General features: G+C 32.9%; 1 protein-coding gene across 1 annotated transcript in view; it reads right to left on the bottom strand.

The window, feature by feature from the left end:
- Nucleotides 1-19,980, bottom strand: part of nolo (ADAMTS-like no long nerve cord) — a 196,717-nt gene that overhangs the window by 31,486 nt on the left and 145,251 nt on the right. Inside the window, exon 5 of the mRNA XM_085480263.1 lies at nucleotides 2,708-3,040. Coding sequence (XP_085336389.1) covers nucleotides 2,708-3,040 — 333 coding nt within the window. The remainder of the gene's footprint in view (nucleotides 1-2,707; nucleotides 3,041-19,980) is intronic.

The following is a 19,980-nucleotide window of genomic DNA, read 5'->3' on the forward strand; positions in this document are numbered from 1 at the left end:
CTGGTCGAAGTATTTTAGAACGCTACTTATATCTACTTAATTAATAATTTATCAAATTTATCAAATTTTTTTAAATTCTTACGTCTCAAATATTTAAAAAAATGTATATGAGAACAAAAAGAACGCAATTGCGCATATCCATCTTGACATGTAGAAACATATGTAATATATTACCGCACTCCGTTTCCACACAATTACAAACTCTTTGATCTTTGATTAACTTGAAGTCAATTTTTCACGCTAAATATTATCGATAATTTCATATAATTTGAGTTCACGTGAATACAATTAATTTCAAACATGGCTTTTGTGCACATGTAAAGGCTACTCCAATTTATTGTTTCGACGATATTGTTCGACTCACATATGACTCTTGATTAATTAATTGAGTAATTATTCGATCAAAATTACAGATCGGATTATATCGATGTTCAAAACGCGTTGGCCAAGCTAATGGCAAATTTAATATGTAAATTCCCAAGGTATTAGGCAAGCCGGGATCCATCGATTTAACAATGCAAACGAGTAATTAAATAGATTAATAAATCAAAATGCAATTTTGATCGAAACATTATTACATTGAGTTATTTACATTCCGATTGTATTTATATACATATGCCTACACAATTTATCGAAATTGTTTGATATTTGCAAAATACATTGAAGAAGTGCGGACTCGTACGAAGAAATAGAATCAAGAAATGCTGCTACAATCTCACAATCGTGCGAGTATTGAATTAAAGCTTCCCGAAAGAGAAAGAGAGAGAAAACAATCTTTCCTTAAAGCCGAGAAGTTCTTTTAAGCTTCCACTTAGCTTGTTTTCTTTTAGAATTTTTATTATTACTATTACAATATTACTACGCTTTTGCATTACACTTGTCTGACATTAGCGTATGCATTTCTACTAACGATGATTAAAATGATCTTATATAAAAATAGAAATAACATAATCACATCTAGACTGTTTGTCTTAATAATGTTTCAGTATTATTTAAATTGTAGTTTAATTAATGGGGTCTAAGTGTCGTTGTATTTCCATGATTAACGAAAAGCTCTCACGTGTTGATCGGCCAACAATTTATAGTGACTGACAAGCGACGCACTGTACCTATCGCTTAATGCTCCTCGTGCCTAACATACTGCCGTCTGCACGTGACAGATCCATGATTTCCGATAATGCCGCGGTTAAGAATCAATAATTATCCCCCTTTACCGCAAAATCGAGAGAAGATTAAATCAGATAACCGTTTTCAATAATAAAATTTTTGTGAAGAGTGTTCGATTCTCTCTCTACATTCGTTTTAATTGTAATGTTACAATCTCGGTTATATAATTGAAACGTGAGAATATATATAGCATATTAATAACAAAGAAAGACTAGTTTTTCTTCTTCGACGTAATTTAACATCGCTTCTCATTTTACATGCTCAGTACATTATCGTATGCTTAAAAATTATGTACACGTTTACATATGTGCATATGTACATATGTATATATTTTTTCGTATTATATAGCTACTAAACTATAGGCCGAATTAGTATATATATTATATTTAATTATTAAAAGATATAAAAAATAATAAGTAATATTAATATATTTTTGTGGCAAGTTTAATTTACATTAATGATTTTAATTATATATTAATAATAATATATTAATAATATTTTAGAAGAATACGATGTTTAATTTATACATTTAATAAATATACGAATCAAGACTAGATATGAAGTAGTTGATATATATACTCTTTTTCTTTACTTCTTTCTCTCTCTTCCTCTTTCCACGAACACCGCTTCGTGACAGATATTCGAAAGCAGGAATAAAGAGTCAAGAGCACGGTTGGTTTTCAATTCAAGCATTGGATCAATGGATCACAATAAGCGCAGAATAATGATGTCACGGTCCCAACTCAATCTCTACCTGTCTATTCTGAAGCGTGAGGTCTTTAAAATTGTGATTATTCCAATTTCCATCCACTTTTTAATTGTTTTCTCGTTAATTCTATTAAAATGAAGTCGCGTACACGCGCAGGGACAAAAATACGTGACAGATTTATTGAACCTTTAAGCGATTTGTCATATGTTCTGGCGTTCTAATACCCATTGGAAATGTTGCAGTTTAAACACATCGTATGACAAGTATAACGTTATCGATTTCTTTTTTCAACAGATTAATTTTGTTTTAAAAACATCGAAGAGAAATTGTTTTGAAAACACTTTGTGCCCCTCTGTGAATTGACAATAAAATATTCCGTCCGAGAAATAATCCCTATTATATTTTCGCAAATTAAATTGCTCGTTAACTTTCAAACTTAATTTCGGTGCAGATCAATATTTATAATTATTACAGAATTTTCTGATGTAAATTAATATATATTATTCATTTAATCTACTTTATATTTTCTTAGTATTTTTTTTCTTATTATTAACGATGATATGCATTATTATATCTATACTACATCTACTTATCATTATAAGTAACAGTGGATCAATCATTTTTTACGTAACTTGAGCAATTAACGCACATATAAAACCCAAATAATTTGAACCATTGTTCTACATCCAATTTGTGCAGTTTTAAGAGAAATGCAATTTAACGAATAGCCTTTGGCAATTGATATTTTCACGAGCTTTATCGAAAAGTGCGCCTATTGATTATTCTTGAATGAAAAAAAGTGCTAAAAGTAGATAAAGACACTTCACTCACCATACATTCGCCACCTATGCACACATCCGTGCTCTCCGCGTAACATCTCGTGCCGTCCTCGACCTTATCCGCCAGCTGCACCACTATCGTCTCGTCGTTGTCGTATTGCAGACTGTCCGTGGAATCGTGCGACTCCATCCTCTTATTCGACGGCACTTCCTGTCGCGACCGTCTTCTAATGCCGTCCTCGAAAGTTTGCTCGCCACGGCAGATCAAAGTGCAGGGCCTAGTCGGATCGTAATGGGGATACCATTTGAGCAGTTGTCCGCTGTATGGCACATTGTTGAAGGCGGCGCATTGTATCGCGCGAAGATCGCCCGACTTCTCGCAGGGCTGAAATCATAGAAATCCCTTGTTAAACAGGCTCATTAAACGCTTCTACGATGTCGTTACATTGTTGTAAGCGCTGTCTCGTCGTTTTATGTCCTCTTTTCATCCCCCCTGGTACTCATCAAGACTATTCACACCCTCGTAATTTTAAGTCTTAAGTTATAACTTGATATTTTTAATACGATCGCTTTTTCCAAGTATCAATTTTACGACGATTCATCTTTCGGCGTTTTTTAATTTGAAATATAATATAATATTTAATTCTTTATCAAAAATTAGTTAGGAAATAAATAAACAATATGTAAAGGGCTTTTCAATCCTTTTTTTCTTTTCCAAATATTTTTCAAACAAAAAATATCTTCGTCATAATTATTACGACGACGATCCATCTTTCGGTAATTTTTAATTTTAAATATAAGATATTTTAAATATAAGATAATACTAGATCTTTTATCGAAGAATCAGTTAGGAAATGAATAAACAATTACGTAAAGAGTTTTTCAATCTTTTCCCCTTCTCTATAAATTCTTTCGAATAAAAAATTTCTCTTCGTTGTATAATAATGATTGTAATGGAAAAGTATCTTGTTATATATATGGGAATTTATACCGAAATCACATTGCGTGGAAAACAAAGTTTCTCAATTCCACTGGCAACTAATTATATAGGATAAAATCATATTCCATTTATACTTCTCGAACTTGGCTCGAGATAGCGAATTCGAAGTGAAGGATCGACGCCCGAGAGTTACCATCGCAAAAGTGCCTGCTAATTATCGTTATAATTAATGATTCTATAGTTGGACCGCGATATCTCCGGGGCATTTCTATCGACATTTTCGCCTCTGTGAGTTTACTTCACTTTTCACAAAGTTAACGTACAATGTAAGTTTCTCTATAGAGAAACATTTATTATTATCTCTTCCAGTTTCTCCTTCTCTCTTATCTAACTTATTCGTTATGTTTTTTTATCATCCGCTGTAAAGGAACAAAATTTTCAAAATTTAATTCTACAGAATTTCAATATAACGACGTGAAATATCATTTCACCACCATAATAATTATTTTATTATATTTCTGTATGAATCTATTACATATGTAAAACAATTGTAACGATTGATATTCATCATCATTATCGTTATTATCGATGTGCCGTAATAGAATATGATATCAGTTATCAAGCAAAAAGTTTTAAATCTAACGCACAATAAATGAATTTGTATTTTACACATTATATTAAAAAACTTTGCAATTTTATTAATTTACATGATGGATTATCTTATGTATATTGAGGACTTTATTATTATTATTATGTTTAGCGCTTTAGATACAAAGGGATTTTAAAATAAAGTACTTAAAACGAAGAGAAAATAAGAAAATTAAAGATTTCTTAGTAATCATTTATAATATTTTTTTAAAATAATGAATACATAGGCATGCTGTGAATACTTTTTAATTTCTAACACATTATGCATTATACATTTTCTTTACTGCAGAGATAATTCTGTTAGAGAATTTGATCAGAGAATTCTGTTAGAGAAAATAATCACGCGCAAATTATGTGTAATCTCTCTTTTCAAACGAAAGGATTAATTATGATCGTTTATATTCAAGGAAAAAACGTTTAGTATAAATGACCTCACAAATCGCATTTCTCTACGCCATAATTATTCACTCGTCATATGACGCGGCAGCTTCGTCCGCGATAATTATATCAAATTCGATGGAAAATATTCACATGCAAAATATAAGCGGGAGCCGATCGTGTAGCGTATAGAAATTTGCACGTAGAATTCAATATATATGACCGACTGCAGCAGTTTCGACCGAGCGACGCGGACGGCAAGGATAATGTAGCTAAACATACGCCGTTACCATTGTTAGAAACAGTGTTTGTTGTAATGAATTTGCCGGCAGCGCAGTAATTAATTAGCACGGATCGGCCAACCACAGAGTTCAGTTTCAATTGGGTTGACGCATATTCTGGCAACCTGCTGGGTTTACGTGCAACATATTGTAAGCGTCGTTGTAAGATATCTACTTAGCGGTAACCATATTGAGAATTGTTTTCGTAACAAACAAGATCACATCATTTTACATCAATTTTTTTCTCTTGCACTTTAACGATTTTTAATTCCTTTATATTTCATTTTATCTCTTTCCTCTCTTTTTTTTTGCAATTTAAATTTTGATCAGTGTTAATTGATTTTTTCCGTAAAGAGATTATACGTAAATTTAGTTTGCCTGTATTTGTTTTAAATCGCGAGTAAACAACATTTCAAATTCTTGTAATAGTGAAATTATGCGATACAGAGACTGATAGTTTCAGGCTACTACACGCTATTGCTATTACTCTCTCTACTAGTATTTCCTTCAGTGTTGATTACTAGTAATTTACACGAACGTGACGATTTCGCAACTTGCTGAATTAATTTGTCATGGAGATGATCTATAAAATAGTTTGCAGCAGTGTAGCAATATTCTGATACAATAATTTATGAAGACATTGTTCTCGGCATGTTGTATATTATTCCTAATACATAACCAAGGTATAAATTATTATATAAATTATTTTTATTATAAAAAATAATTTATATACAGAACTTTGATCATTTTTAAACAAAATATTTATTTTTTTAAATTTACACAAACTGCAAACATGTATCATACTATTCATATACGATAAAAATTTCATGTTGGTGTTATTCGGCGCAAAAAATCTATATATATAAATATATTCCATTTAATAATACTAAATACTCTTCCGAAAATTGACATTTCGTTTACCATGAAATTTATAGGCAATTAGTAAAGCAATTAGCAAAATTCGTCACCATGTAGTAACGACAAAATTTACTCGTAAATTTAATTAAATACCATGTAGCGTTGAAATCTGTGCCGGTAATTTCGAAAACAAAATTAAGAGTATTATATCTTTAAAATTTTATTTATTTTTTTTAAACCTTGGACAAGTATTATCGTATAAGACGGAAGCGACGCGGTCCCGTGAGTGCCCTGAATTCTTAATTTTCGATCGAATTATTCATTCGCAAAAGCTTCCCCGGTATAGAATAGATAAGCGGAAGAGGATAAATAGCACAGATATATTACATATGCATTATATATTTATTTACGAGAGATGGAAATGCAAATATTGCAGAAATAAATACACTTAAATTTCTATTAATAAATTAATTTTGATTATTGTTAATTAAATCTTCACAAAAAATTATTATAGAAAGGACAATTTATATATAATACAAGTTATATAATTTAATTTTTTCATTCGCAAAACACCAAGCAGTATCTTTCCATTTTTTAGAATCAAACATTAAAACTTATAAAATAATAGTAAATAATATAGATAATATGAATAAATGATATAAATAATTACTTCAACTAAAATTATGCATTTTTTACTCTCGGTTTTATAAAGGGAATATTTTCAATTTAATTTGAATAAATAATTTCTGAAACAAACGAAGCGAAAAACACTCCAAATTCAAATATTTGACTAATTCAAAGAAATTAATAAAAATAGTTAATAAAATTAAATAATTGTCTGAAAATATAGATTATTATTAGATATTAAATACAACGAATCAAATAAATTAAACTATGCGATTCTCTAGTTTTCATTCTTATTTCTTCTATTTACATTAAAAATATTTCTTTATAGCACGTTATATGTTTGAATAACATTTTTTAAAGAATATATACAAGAATTTAAACAATTAATTTGTTCTTGTCAAAGTAGTATTATTACACTTCCATCCATTATATAGTCTCTTTATGAATTTAGTATGGAACTTCTCAATTAGAATACTGCTAATTACCTCGGATGCGAGAAAGTTCGTGGATGCGAGATATATTATGATTTTAAACTCTAAAAGGAAGGATTCGTCAGGTAATTATACGCGGTTGGCTTGTCAAAATAACATATACCGGAATTGACGCACTCTACGAGTTGCACGTCGGACGCAATAGCAGAATGTATTCTTCGGCGGATCGGCAACAAAGCAGAACCGGAGGAAGAAACTAGGCGAAGCACCGAAATCTGTTGGGAACCGCGGAAACCGCAGTGTGCAGAGTTCGAGCGTTCCTTAACAGGGAATCTCAACTACTCATTACGCAAAAGCGTTTCTACATCGAACACTCTTGCGCTGATAGGGATACCCATGGGGCATTCGCCAGACATTTCAGCCGATTACCAAACCTCCCATGCACTTCGGGAACAATGGATAATACCTTTTGTGCGACACCGCAGCGGCAACTTACTTCGTCCTTAAACTGGCGATGCGAGGATAGACATCGTGAAGGAGAAAACCGCGCGACACCTCAATTCTCTGAGTTTAGGGAAAATTCGTTCTATGCAGATACAATGATGTTTGGATATGATGTGGTGACTAAACGATTTTTATCTGCGATATCTCATAATCAACTTAATTTGTTCTTAGCTATTTTTTCTCTTCATTACAATATTTGTGAACAAGGATATATTTGATCGCAAAATATATCTTAGAAATTACTATTAATTATTATAATCTATTCTATAGTATCGCGTTTAATGGTGATCATATTCTGTATGATTCATAATGCTTTTAATATTCTACTAAACTAATAATAAGATATACGATTTATATTTTGACATTTCCTTAAATAATAAAAAACCATGCATATTAAGTATCGTGCATATACATATGTATATTATATGCACTCTGCTTGCAGAACGTATACACACAGAAATATGTGTCTAAGTATCGGAATTCAAGAGAGACCCTGCATAATCGTGTCCGATTATACAAATTTCATTATCCGATTTCTCGTGTTCACAAAATATCAATTTACTGACACGCCGATAAACCGAGTATAAATAGAACACGACATTCGCTATGCGAAATCAATGTATTTAGTAATTCAAATAGCTGCTTGCATAAATATTTATAAAATTATATTAATCTGAATTTTTTTGCGTTTTTTTATCTAGCATATAAAATTGTTTGCATGGAATCGCAAACAGGTGAATGTGCTATTATTATTTGTCGCGTGCGATCGCCCGTGTATTTTCGTTGATATTGTAGTCTGCGAAAAGCCGCAACGAAGGAATATTAAAATAATTCATAAATATTTAATCGAGTTGTTGATATTTTCAATATAGTTTATTACGTTTAGATATACACGATAGTCCAAGTAATTTAGTATGAGTGCGTTTATTAGTTTATTCGTTTCATCTTTAGTTTATATTTTTTCAATATTCAGTGCGAAATGAGATTAGGGGTGGCAGGTAATTGCCTGTGAATATATTTTTAATGACCGTAACGTAAATATGTTGCTGTTTAAAATAAATTTTGCATCCGCGATATAAATTGTGGCTGCTTCATATATCGCCTGTTTTTCGACCAATTTTACAACATTAATGAAATGTATCATAGAAATACGGATTATACATACATATATACACACATATATGTATATATTAATCTGCGAGAAAGGAAAATTCATCGTTAAATATTGATTCTTCTTTCGAAATAAATAATCTATAAAAGTGAAAGAAGTACGAGATTTACATTAAAAAATTATAAGAAATTTTTTGCTATCAAATATTGCAATATTATATTCATTGTGCCGAATCTCATTTATCCTAATTGAAATTCATTTGTCCAATCGCATATTTTATACGTAAAGTACAGTTTTCATTGGATCAGTGTATATCCAATTATTCAGTAAATCGCACATATGGACGCATCAATTTTATAATTTATCAATGCCCATTTATTTGGCAATAATAAATGTTGGTTGCATTAAAGATGAGTAGGATCATTAATAATGCAAATATAATGTATTCTGCATGAAGTTTGGTAACGCAAAGCCAGTTTTATTCTTAAATAATATCTTTTGAAATTTAATCTCTAAACAAATACATGTCATATCGGATTATCGAAAACAGAAGTTGCTCATTTCAGCAAAGATCATTCAATAAATTTGGCTTTGTTACGATTATAACACTAATTAAAAACACGTAAATCCTCCTCTGAGAAAACGTTAAACAATGCATTCCACGATTAATAATGCCGTTGGTGAATTCGCATCGGTCCATTTTCGCGATACGATCGGACTCTGAAAAAAGCTCATTCGTCGCGTTCCGTTAAAATAGCTCGCTGAATAGTTCCGCATCGAGGCTGTTCTCGCTGTGAAAATAAAAGAAAGAGGCCGAGGGGATGCAACCTCCCCACATACACCCAATGGTACACGCATCGCGAAGTGAGATACACTTCGAAGGAACGAGGACCCATTTTCTTCATCTTTCCGCGAAGTGACATCCCCTTGTGGATGGAATAAAGGAAAACACAACGGCACCTTTTTCCACTGTGTCGACAAGTTACGATAACACGCCGGCCTTTTCCCTCCAGTAAGAATTCCGCGTAAGGACGAGAAAGCACCGGAAGTACAGAGGCTCGAGGAGACCGCGAACGAAATGCTTGTGAAAATAACATCCTGAAACGTGTCCAGGACGCAAGAGGCTACTTCAAAGCCTAATCCAAGGGGAATAGTACTTTTTTTATATAATCATTAAGTACACATTTCCGAAAGAATTTGAGTGTATCTCTGCACGTTAATCTACTCGCACTTTTTTCAAACAGTATACAAGAAAATCACACAATGTCACGAATAAGAATTTCCGTCTCGACCTACACACTTCCGTTTAGACAGATCCAAAAAAATATCCCAATCAATTTCGCCACTTCGCACCGTTACCCGATTTTTCCCGTTAACCTGGTTTCCCACGGCACGTTTCACTTTAAGTCCTTTCCAGTCAACGAAACGCCGATCGGATTCGCAGACAAACGTCGCGTGAAATTTTATTTCGTATCGGTCGGAGCGTACATTCTGCGTGGACCAATCATCGGTGGTGGCATCGAGCGAAGGAAGGGTGGCCCGAGAGAGTGCTCCGACTTGGGAGCACGACACCCTCTCTCTTGATATACGCGCGAGGAAACGCTTCGGGAGAAAGAGAAACATAGCGCCGATGGGGCTGGCACGTTTCTCGATTATCCGTATTTACGGAAATTCCGTGCACGTTACGCCCGATAACTTTCGTAACGGATTACTCGACGAAAGTTTCACATCGCGTGCGCGCAGGCGAAAACTTACCCCCCGATAAACTACACCGCGCGAATCGTCAATGGAGAACAGTCAAATGGAGCTCGAGGCACGACGGCTCTTTAAACAGAAAGGGAGCCCGCGCTCGCGAATCCCATGATCGCACTTGAGAGTCTACCTGTCACTACAAATTTCACATTTCTCGAAAAATCGATTTTTCATTCAATACACTTTAATTTATTATGAAATACTCGCGCAGAATGTTATACAGAGAGAATTTTCTCTTAAAATTTAATTCCTGAAAATCATGGTAATTGTAGGACAATATGGTATTGGAAGAATTTTATAAGAGTTTCGCTCATTAATTTTTACCACAATAAAAAATATTAATATCTACTACAATAAGATATAAAATATGTTCGATTAATTTTACTATGTATATAGTGTAATATTTTTTATTGTGGTTAATATTAATCAGTGAAACTCTTATAAAATTCTTTCAATGCCATATTGTCCCACGATTACCATGATTTTCAGAGTAAATTCTAAGAGAAAATTCTCTCTGTGTAGATATATGTAACTCTTAAAAAATATGTCATATTTGTACCGTAGCATGTGATAACAAATAATCCAACCAATATTTTCTTAAAAATAAATTCCACAACAATTTGTTATTATTGAATATTTATTAATATAATTTTTGTATTACGCAAAATTAATCATATATAAAAAACAATTTTTGATGAAACATAAAAATGAGCAATATAATTTTAGAACAACTAAGTTTCCGATTTATTTACATTGATACGTCTTCTATTTAAAATTTCAATACGACAGTATAGAATATAATTTCTTGTATATACATATTGATTTGATGTTGAAAGCAATATAATAATATATGTATAAGGCCATTATCATTTTTGTGACCTGAGGATATTAAACAGAAATTTAAGAGAGGATTGATCAAATAACAAGAAAATGTTTAAAGTAACATATAATTTTATCGAATGAGATAAATCTATGATCAATCAAAATTTAATAGTCCTTTTACGTTTCGATATTACGTACCAAGAAGTACCTTCAAATGTGATATACTAAAGAATGGAAATGTTCTCGAATAATTTAGTCCGGATCGAAAATCAGACGATTCTCATATCTAATTATATATTTCATGCATAACAGTCAATATTACGTCTTTTTATTATCTTATGATTTATCTTTTAATTTATGTTCTAGTAAATAATTTTTCGTTTATGAAGCAATTCTCGAGCGAATTTTAGGCAAAATAAATGAAACTTTAGCTTCTAAATACCTTCAAATTGCGCATATATAACAAATGTAAAAACGCCAACAGTTATAAAAAATTAGGTATATTTCTCTCTTTCTCTTTCGCTGTTTTATGATTTGTGCTCGCTTAATGAAATCTTTGCGATAATCCGAGCGACAGATCTCTCGGACAACTGAAATTGCCGAACTGTTACCGCACAGCAGAGTTGGCAATTCTTCGAGTACGCTTAGAGATTTCCACACTGTTTTAATCCGCAAGACCTAAATTTCACTTGATCCACCTATTCCTGCGAGTATTCAACCACCGCAATGCAAACACATCCAACCCCATTCTGAATCGCGTCGTAATAGTTTCGCCGAATGTAATCTGATTTTATTCAAGATTCTTCCTTATCTCTCGCTGCTGAATGAATCCGCAATCTCGGTCTGCGACAACTCATCGAATTCTCCTGTCGTTGTTTACGTATAATCATATTAATGCTACGTTATCGTTTTCTGAATATAATTCAAAGATAACTTTATCTTGTAATTTCTTACAAGGTCTACGATATTATTTTCTTAAATATTTAAAAATGTGTCAATTACACAAATAATTTTATGAATTGTGTGAATTCTTCTCAAATTTATTATTTTACTTATTCTCTTTTTTTCTAAGCCATACGATTTATAAAAATGATACACGGAGATAATTTCTAGAATTCTATTGGCTTAGCTGACACATCACACTATCCACAGTGAAAACTTATTTTTCATGCAACAATTTTACTGCGTATTCGCGCGAGGTGAAATTGAATTGCAGCTTCGTTCTGGCGATATCATTCACTCGGTGTGTATTTAGGGGATTATCACGGTATACAGCTGTTACAACGTGGCGATGTGTAACCTCGGCGCTAACCACGTCGTAATCACCCACGGTTTCGTCAAATTTGCCCTGATTTTGCGCGATCCCCTTCGTTAGATACAAGCATCGGATAACCTTTCGTGATGTAATCGTTATGCAATGCACACAGTGTACCATACGCACTGACACGCGTACGCATCTATCGGGTCGTAAATGCGATTACCAGCACGGAGTGCAACTTCCCTTTGTTGATACGAGCTACAAGTGCATCAAATTTCGTCACAGCTAGTGACCTTTCCGCTTTCATACCACTTCCGCACTCACGCATGTGTAAAGCTGCAGGTATTATCTCGCGTAACTCATCGCCAGTCGCTAGATCGCCCGTTCTTTGAAAATAAGTTTCATCGAAAATACTTACAACAAATTAAAAAAAAAAATATATATATATATACCATTAGTATAATTCTTTTTTTTATAAAATATAAAATAAAAAAAAATTTATAGAATTTATTTAATTTTTTTTAGAAATATATTAGACAGCGAAATTTTATTACTTGATAAAAAATTTCTTCTTTTATTAAATATACATGGTTCATATAATATTCATTACCTAAATATTTTATAAGACAATTAATGTAAAATATGAATATAATATAATGTGAAATTAATTTCTTTTTCTTTGCTGAATATATTATTTAATAATATATTGAATTTAATATCTGGCAAATATGTATATTTTTAATGTTTACGCATAAACATTCAATATGTACGACATATTTTTTATATCTATCATATCGTACACGTAGATATGTGCAATCCAAATACGAGTCTCGTAGTTTAATCTATACGCCCTGTAATTCACAATTCGAATTTACAATGCATTACATGACTGCGCTAATTACTCTAGCCGATTCCGCGTCGAATTTGACCCAGTTTCATGTATAGGTTGTCATTAGCCGCTGACAGCATATGACCTTCCAGCACGTATCCGTTACGCACACTATTACGTATTGTACGCATCCACTGTTCTTCGGCAAACGGAAATATGATGTACTGCACGTGGACAGCGGAACGTGTTTCCGCAATTATTAGATATATGTGGTTTCAATGACAGAATTTGCGTCCACGAATGTAAAAGCGGATAATTTTACATTGCTTTTTTAAAGCTCTATTAATTATTAAAAATATTGTCGAACGTTTCTCATTTCTTCTTGAAAAATTTTTTTAGCTTCAAACTTCGGTAAAATCGGAAATTAAGAATCTCAATATTAATTGACACCCAAAGCTTCGAAGTATCATGCTTTTCTTTTATTTAAGTAATATTTTTTAAGAATGATTTAAAATTGTATTTTTGAAAAGCATTTCTTGCTCAAGCTTTATTTAACGCATGTTTCCAATTATAAACATAAATTCCGATAACAAATATCTTTCATATACGTTGATCTCGAAATAATTTAGTAAAATGTGTAGCAGAGGACAGGCTATGAAATATCTACGCATTTCGTGATTATTTAATTTAATTAATTTATTATTGTAAATAATCAAATTTAATTAGAAATAAATTGTGACATTAATTGTTAACAAACTGATTATCAGTGCTTTATGTTACAAAATAAAATATTATTTTTCTAAAATAATTAATAAATTATCACTAAATGTATATTTTAAGATTTATTAAATTATCTTTGCTTGTTTAATATTATCTCCAGTCAATTTACGCAACTCTCTGAGATATTCGGAAATATTCTACCTATGTGTTCTTTTAATTCAAAAATATACTACCTGTATTTTATTTCATCATTTTTTTCAATTTATTAAAAAGTAGAACACTTTTTTATAATCTCAAAATTAAAATTTAACTTGCACTTTGTTATTACATGCCAATGTTATTGAAAACATTCTTAAAACGTTCGCGAAGCGGAGCGCTGTGTCGTCCGCTGTGCGGTCATCGAATTACGTACAAAGTTAGCGCTGCCTCAATCTCTGAAACTATACGCTACCACTCTCTCTTTTGCTCTCTGACGGCTTAATTAACTCTCAACTCTACTGCGAGTTCAAATTTAGTTCAGGATTACAGATACTTTATAAAATATTTAAAAAAAACCGTTGCGTGCTACGTATTATGCGGTCTATGTATTTGAAACTCCTACAAATTTACCTTGAGAAAGAGAGAAAAAGGGACGAAGGAGAGCAAGGAAGGATATTATCCGATCAAAATAAAATTTTAATGGCAGTTTCCCGAGCATCCCGACCATAAATTCTTCGCGTACGTCTAATATTCGGAGCTTCCTGTAGAGTTCCTGTACTTCTTGCTTCATCCTGCTATCACATCGTGCATCCTAGAAAACGTGAAAACGCGACGGGATTTGGCAACGATTTCTTTTCCAGCGTATCGCAGCAGCGATGTCGCGACCGGAATATTCGGGCACTTTTATCATCCTCGCATTTTGCGCGGAACGCGATACTTTTTTATATTGGGTCACCTTTATTATTGCTCGTATATGTTATCATCGATAGATATCGCGGACGGTACGTCTTATTCGCGTACGTATGTATATGTGCTTCGTGCATTCGTTGCGATATATTTCTCGCAAAATAGAAAAATACTAGACACAGCATGATGATCGATCGGCTCTGTTTGAGCGGCTTCGTTTGCGCGCTACCTTCATTTATGTAACGAACGCATTCTCATCTATCAATTACGAATACGCGACCTGGATTTTTCTTGATAGTTTCGAATTTGAAGCAATATATTCCTCCGACTGCTTTAATTTAGACACGTATATAAATTCGCGTTACACCGACTCGGAAAGAGAAAAATATTCTCTTTTTTTAAATATATGACAGAAATATATCGTCGTTCTTTTTTATAATTATTGTCATAAAATAAATTACAAGTAATTACACATGTAGCAATAATTCAGATGCGCTTTCGTTGTTTATGTATTCTCTGCCGATCGCAATCTTTAATTGACTATGAGATTTGATAATTTGAATATACGCATGACAACATATATTTCATCATTATCAAGAACGTCGATAATTGATTAACAATAGGAACGACAAAATGCGTTCTAATTGGGTTAATAAAATTATCGACGAGATGTGTAAATGGAATGTTGACACGATCACGTCATTTATTATGACTGGTCGCGCGGATCAATATGTTTATCGCAGTTTATTATCATCAACGACAGGACTCCAAGTTTGCGCCGCATCATCATAATAAAGCCGACAAATATTATCACTATGAAACGATTGGCGAATAAATTACTCGCGTGTTAATGTCCGATATTAAAGCGCGACGTGTATCGCACGCAATAAACAAATTACGGATTATAGAAGTAGTTGTATGTTGTTTTGCGCGTCGAGAAACTTGCAAAATATTTGAAAGGATATCAAGCATAATTAGCTCTCGCTTAATTAAAAAAAACATGAAACATATCCCCGGTACAGCATGTATATAAGTAAAGCGTATAAAAAAACGAAATTATTTTGCGAATAAGTCGCATGGTTTATATGCTTATTAGTTTTTGCGAGAGATTTGCGCGACTGCTTTTACGTGAGCATTGAAATATCCGGCAAGCATACAGAGATTACTTAAGTATTATATATACAGCGTATATATTCTCTTTCTAGAGCCATGAAAATTTGTCTGACTTATGATATTGTACGATGCGTTATGGTACTTTCACCATTTATTTCGCACTGTGCTGTACAAGAGATTATTAAACGCAATTAATTAAATGTAATCCTCAACCGTGGAGGGTCTACAACAGAGATTTTGGGAAACTTCTATTTATAAAGTCTTGCGACAGTGAAATCATCATTCTCGAGATTGTTCGAATAAACTTACTTTAGTTCATTGTAATATATACATCACAAGATTATTAAATGCAAAATTAATGTTAAAAATACGCAATATGATTTATGCTACGAAATATACAAAAAATGTAAATTTATACTGTGGAAATTCAAATCTATCTTGCAAATTCGCTGGAGTGTATATTGAAAGGAAAGTTTGAAGTACAATTCGAAAAAAAATACATAACATTCATATATCCACCATTTGTATAAATCGATAAAATTCAATCGATTCGACTGATTGACTGTTTTTTGAGCTTCCAATTTAATATGCATATCCGCTTTTCCAGATCTTATTACCATTTATTGATTTAGAATCAAATTAGTAAGAATTCCAATCACGAGATAACACATACATTTTAAAACTTGTATTGGTACTTAAAAAGAACATAGTTATTACAAAGCACATATAATGTAATAAATTCTTTTTAATGTGCAGAATCCGAGAATTTTCGCAAGTTTTAAATTATCTACGAAGTTCAGAATTTTTCACAATTCAAGATTATAATTATATATTCGACTAAAATCAAATAAGAGATGATCGGAGTAAAGCAGATTTAAATTCGAGTCAGAATCGTGAGAGCTTTCATAATCCAACCGGCGGCTAGCATTTTAATTCAAACGTGGATTTAATTTTAGTCATTTGACTTTAATCATTAAATCTGTCAAATTATCAATTTCAGGCAATAGATGCATTATTTTCATGCACGGGCACATTTCCGATTTAATTTTCAATTTTCCATAAAGGAATGAATAAATATTTCTGACACATTTCTATGGTCAGGTTAAAACTATTTGTTACTGCCGTATTAATTGATAAAATTGGCTTTCCTGTGAAAGCAAAATAGCCCTGTTTATTATTAGACAAGTATAATAAAAACATAATTCTATTTAAAAAGAATTATTCAATTTTGTATTTTGACCTCTCCGTTTGTGTAACTGATCTATACTTTAAATTGAAATTTAGCTCGTTAATGGTATCACGTTAAAATATTTAATAATTTAAGAGATTATCTATATCGATATACATTCTAATTTCGACGAGATTTGATTAAAATATCCCCAACAACAAAAACATTTTATATTCTTTTATATCTCTATCACTTTTATTTATTATATTCACTTCTATAAGCATTTGCGGAATTACTCATTCTTACTGTTGACAGATTTCAGTTCGACTTCATTAGTTTCCTTCCGTCCTTTGAAATCTCAAAACCCTAAATTAATTTTAATCATCTTGCCGTTTTATCACCCCGAGCACGACGATGCGAACCTTTCGCCGAGTTATCGCGTCGCGATGCCGAGGCAACGGCGGAATTTTCGTCTCTCTCCCACAAGTGAATTTCCTCTGTTTTCGTCGTTGGTAAAACGTAGGACACAAGCTCGGTGAAATACACACTGTGCCATTACGAGTGTTAACAGAGCGTTACCCAGGGACCCGAGAATAGCGAGACAAAGGGAGAGCGAGAGAGAGAGAGAGAGAGAGAGAGAAAGAGCCGAGGATCGAAAGGTGGAAGGAGGATGACAGCCTTGGAAGACTTGGAATCTGTATTCGGTACACGCCTCTCCGTTTCGTTATGCTAATGATGTTGCGTTCCCTTTTCTTCGCTCATTTCAGTTCGCCGTGATTTCTCCCGACCACGAGCTGCTGTAAATTCGCGTAACCGGCCGGACCCGAGTTGACGAACTTCGGAGCACTCCGCGATTCGTAGTTTGCATTGCGCGTTCTTTTTGCTCGCGGTTAGCCGACGTTTTTGAATAAAGGTACGCGCCGAGAGAGCGAAATTACTGATGAGAAGAAAAATTTATCCAAGAGAAGTTCATTTTTGCCGTGTATCGTAGTATGTATATCGTGCTTCTACAAATTTCTTTCGAGGTTCGCGATTAAAGCACATCGTATATGATACTCGCGAAATTTCCACCGCTTCGAATCTTGCATTTTTTTCTCTTTCTTTCCTTTTCTTCTCTGTTCTTTTTTTGCCTTTTTAATTTACTTAATTACGATATATATGTATATGACGTCGACCCATCACTTGAAATTTATTTAATTCTTTATAATACTTTAGGCGTGTGCAAATAATTTATTAGTGGAAACGCGCGCAACGATTGCTTCCGATGACGTGCGATGATACGCGATGATACGTAATCTATTTTTAACAGAGTTTGATTCAATACAGATTCGTCGAAACTTTTTTTTTCGCAAAAAAAAAAAGCGATTAAAAACTAAGGCTATTTGTTTCAAAAATCAATCATATATCGACATGTCATATGTAGTTTAACAAAATATAAACGTAAAGTGATGTAGTGCATCGCGATTCGATCAAGATTTTTGTGAAACAATGTCCAGTAGATTGGACGCGCCAATTTGTAATTTGTTAATTATCTCGGGACATGTTATCCCTCACACTACGTAATCGTTATTTTTCCTCGAATTGTCAGGTCACGCAACCGCGTATAGTGAATTACATGTTGTGACCCTAAAAGGGAACCATTTGGCTATGCCATATGCTTGTCGCAGCGATGCATGCATCACAAACTGCGAGTGTCAGAATTGTCGTGCCACTGGGACATGTCAGTCACATGTAATTCAATCCAGCGTCGACTGTGTCTCGCTCAACTTTCGAGTTTCGATAAATAAAACCCAGCAAACGGGAGTAACTAACGATGACCTCGATATTTAGAGAGAGGCTTTGTGCGACAAATTAACGAGTTCGAACGTTCGAAAAAAAGCAAGTATCATCTATCAGTCGTTTTAGATATAAAATCATTTCAACAATATATATAGTCATTTAAAAACTAGTTTATATCACGATTAATTTCATAATATTTTTATAAATATTTGTTATAATAAATATCGTGGATTAATTAAAACGACTTTTTCCGAAATCACTTTAGCTCTTGTATATTCGCGATCTATTTTAATGTCGCAGCTTCAATTTATTACAGACGTAACAGTTTATACGATCTCGATACAAACCGGTTAACTAGTCGCGGAGAACATTCGCCGCTACCTGTCGTCGATAGTTTCTACAGGATGGCCACTAGTTTGAGAATAATGATTCACCTAACTTCTGTCGTCCGCAATTACTTGCGCATCGCGGAATTGCAAGTAATGCATTATGCACGAGTTCGGAGCATTTAGCTTCGCAAGGAAGTTCCATTATTTATCTACGCGACGCCGTAACAGGATTCATCATTGGTCTGCTTGCGCTAAACGCGATATTAATAGCCCTGTAAAACTGCAGTTACACGACGTCCAATAAAAGTTACACCTACTGCATACGCAAATACCTTGGCAAACAATCTAAATGTTTCAACGTCCATACGCTCATCCGCTTTCTTGGCTTAAATTCATTCTAATAAGATATAACGCATAAACAACTTCCTTTTTATATATTTTTATACTCGTTATTTAATATTTTATATAAATTAAGCAAAAAGTCTCTCCCAACTTACTTGTCTAATTATGAACGTATCAAATTTTCGTCTCATTATCCTGATAAGTCAAGTCTCAGCATACCTTATATTAGAGAATAATAACAACTCGATTTTTAAAGCTTTATAATGTACCGATATTTTAATGTATATATATATTAATATATTTTATATATTAATATATTATGTTAATAATTTATGTGCGAAATTTGACATTAATCTGTATTAATTCTACGTATCTCTATTATTAAAAAAAGATTTGAGATAAATTTACAAGTTTGAATATGCAGATGAGAAAGGAGATAAAAGAGGAGAGTACAGCGTGTTCCCGGGGCCCGGGGATACATTACAAATACATATGTTATAACGTATTATGCGTTAATCCGGTATCTCGTTTCCGGAAAAATCCCACAATG

Source organism: Nylanderia fulva, unplaced genomic scaffold, assembly GCF_048542155.1.
Source record: "Nylanderia fulva isolate GAGA-0341 unplaced genomic scaffold, ASM4854215v1 Scaffold14, whole genome shotgun sequence".
Lineage (NCBI taxonomy): Eukaryota > Metazoa > Arthropoda > Insecta > Hymenoptera > Formicidae > Nylanderia > Nylanderia fulva.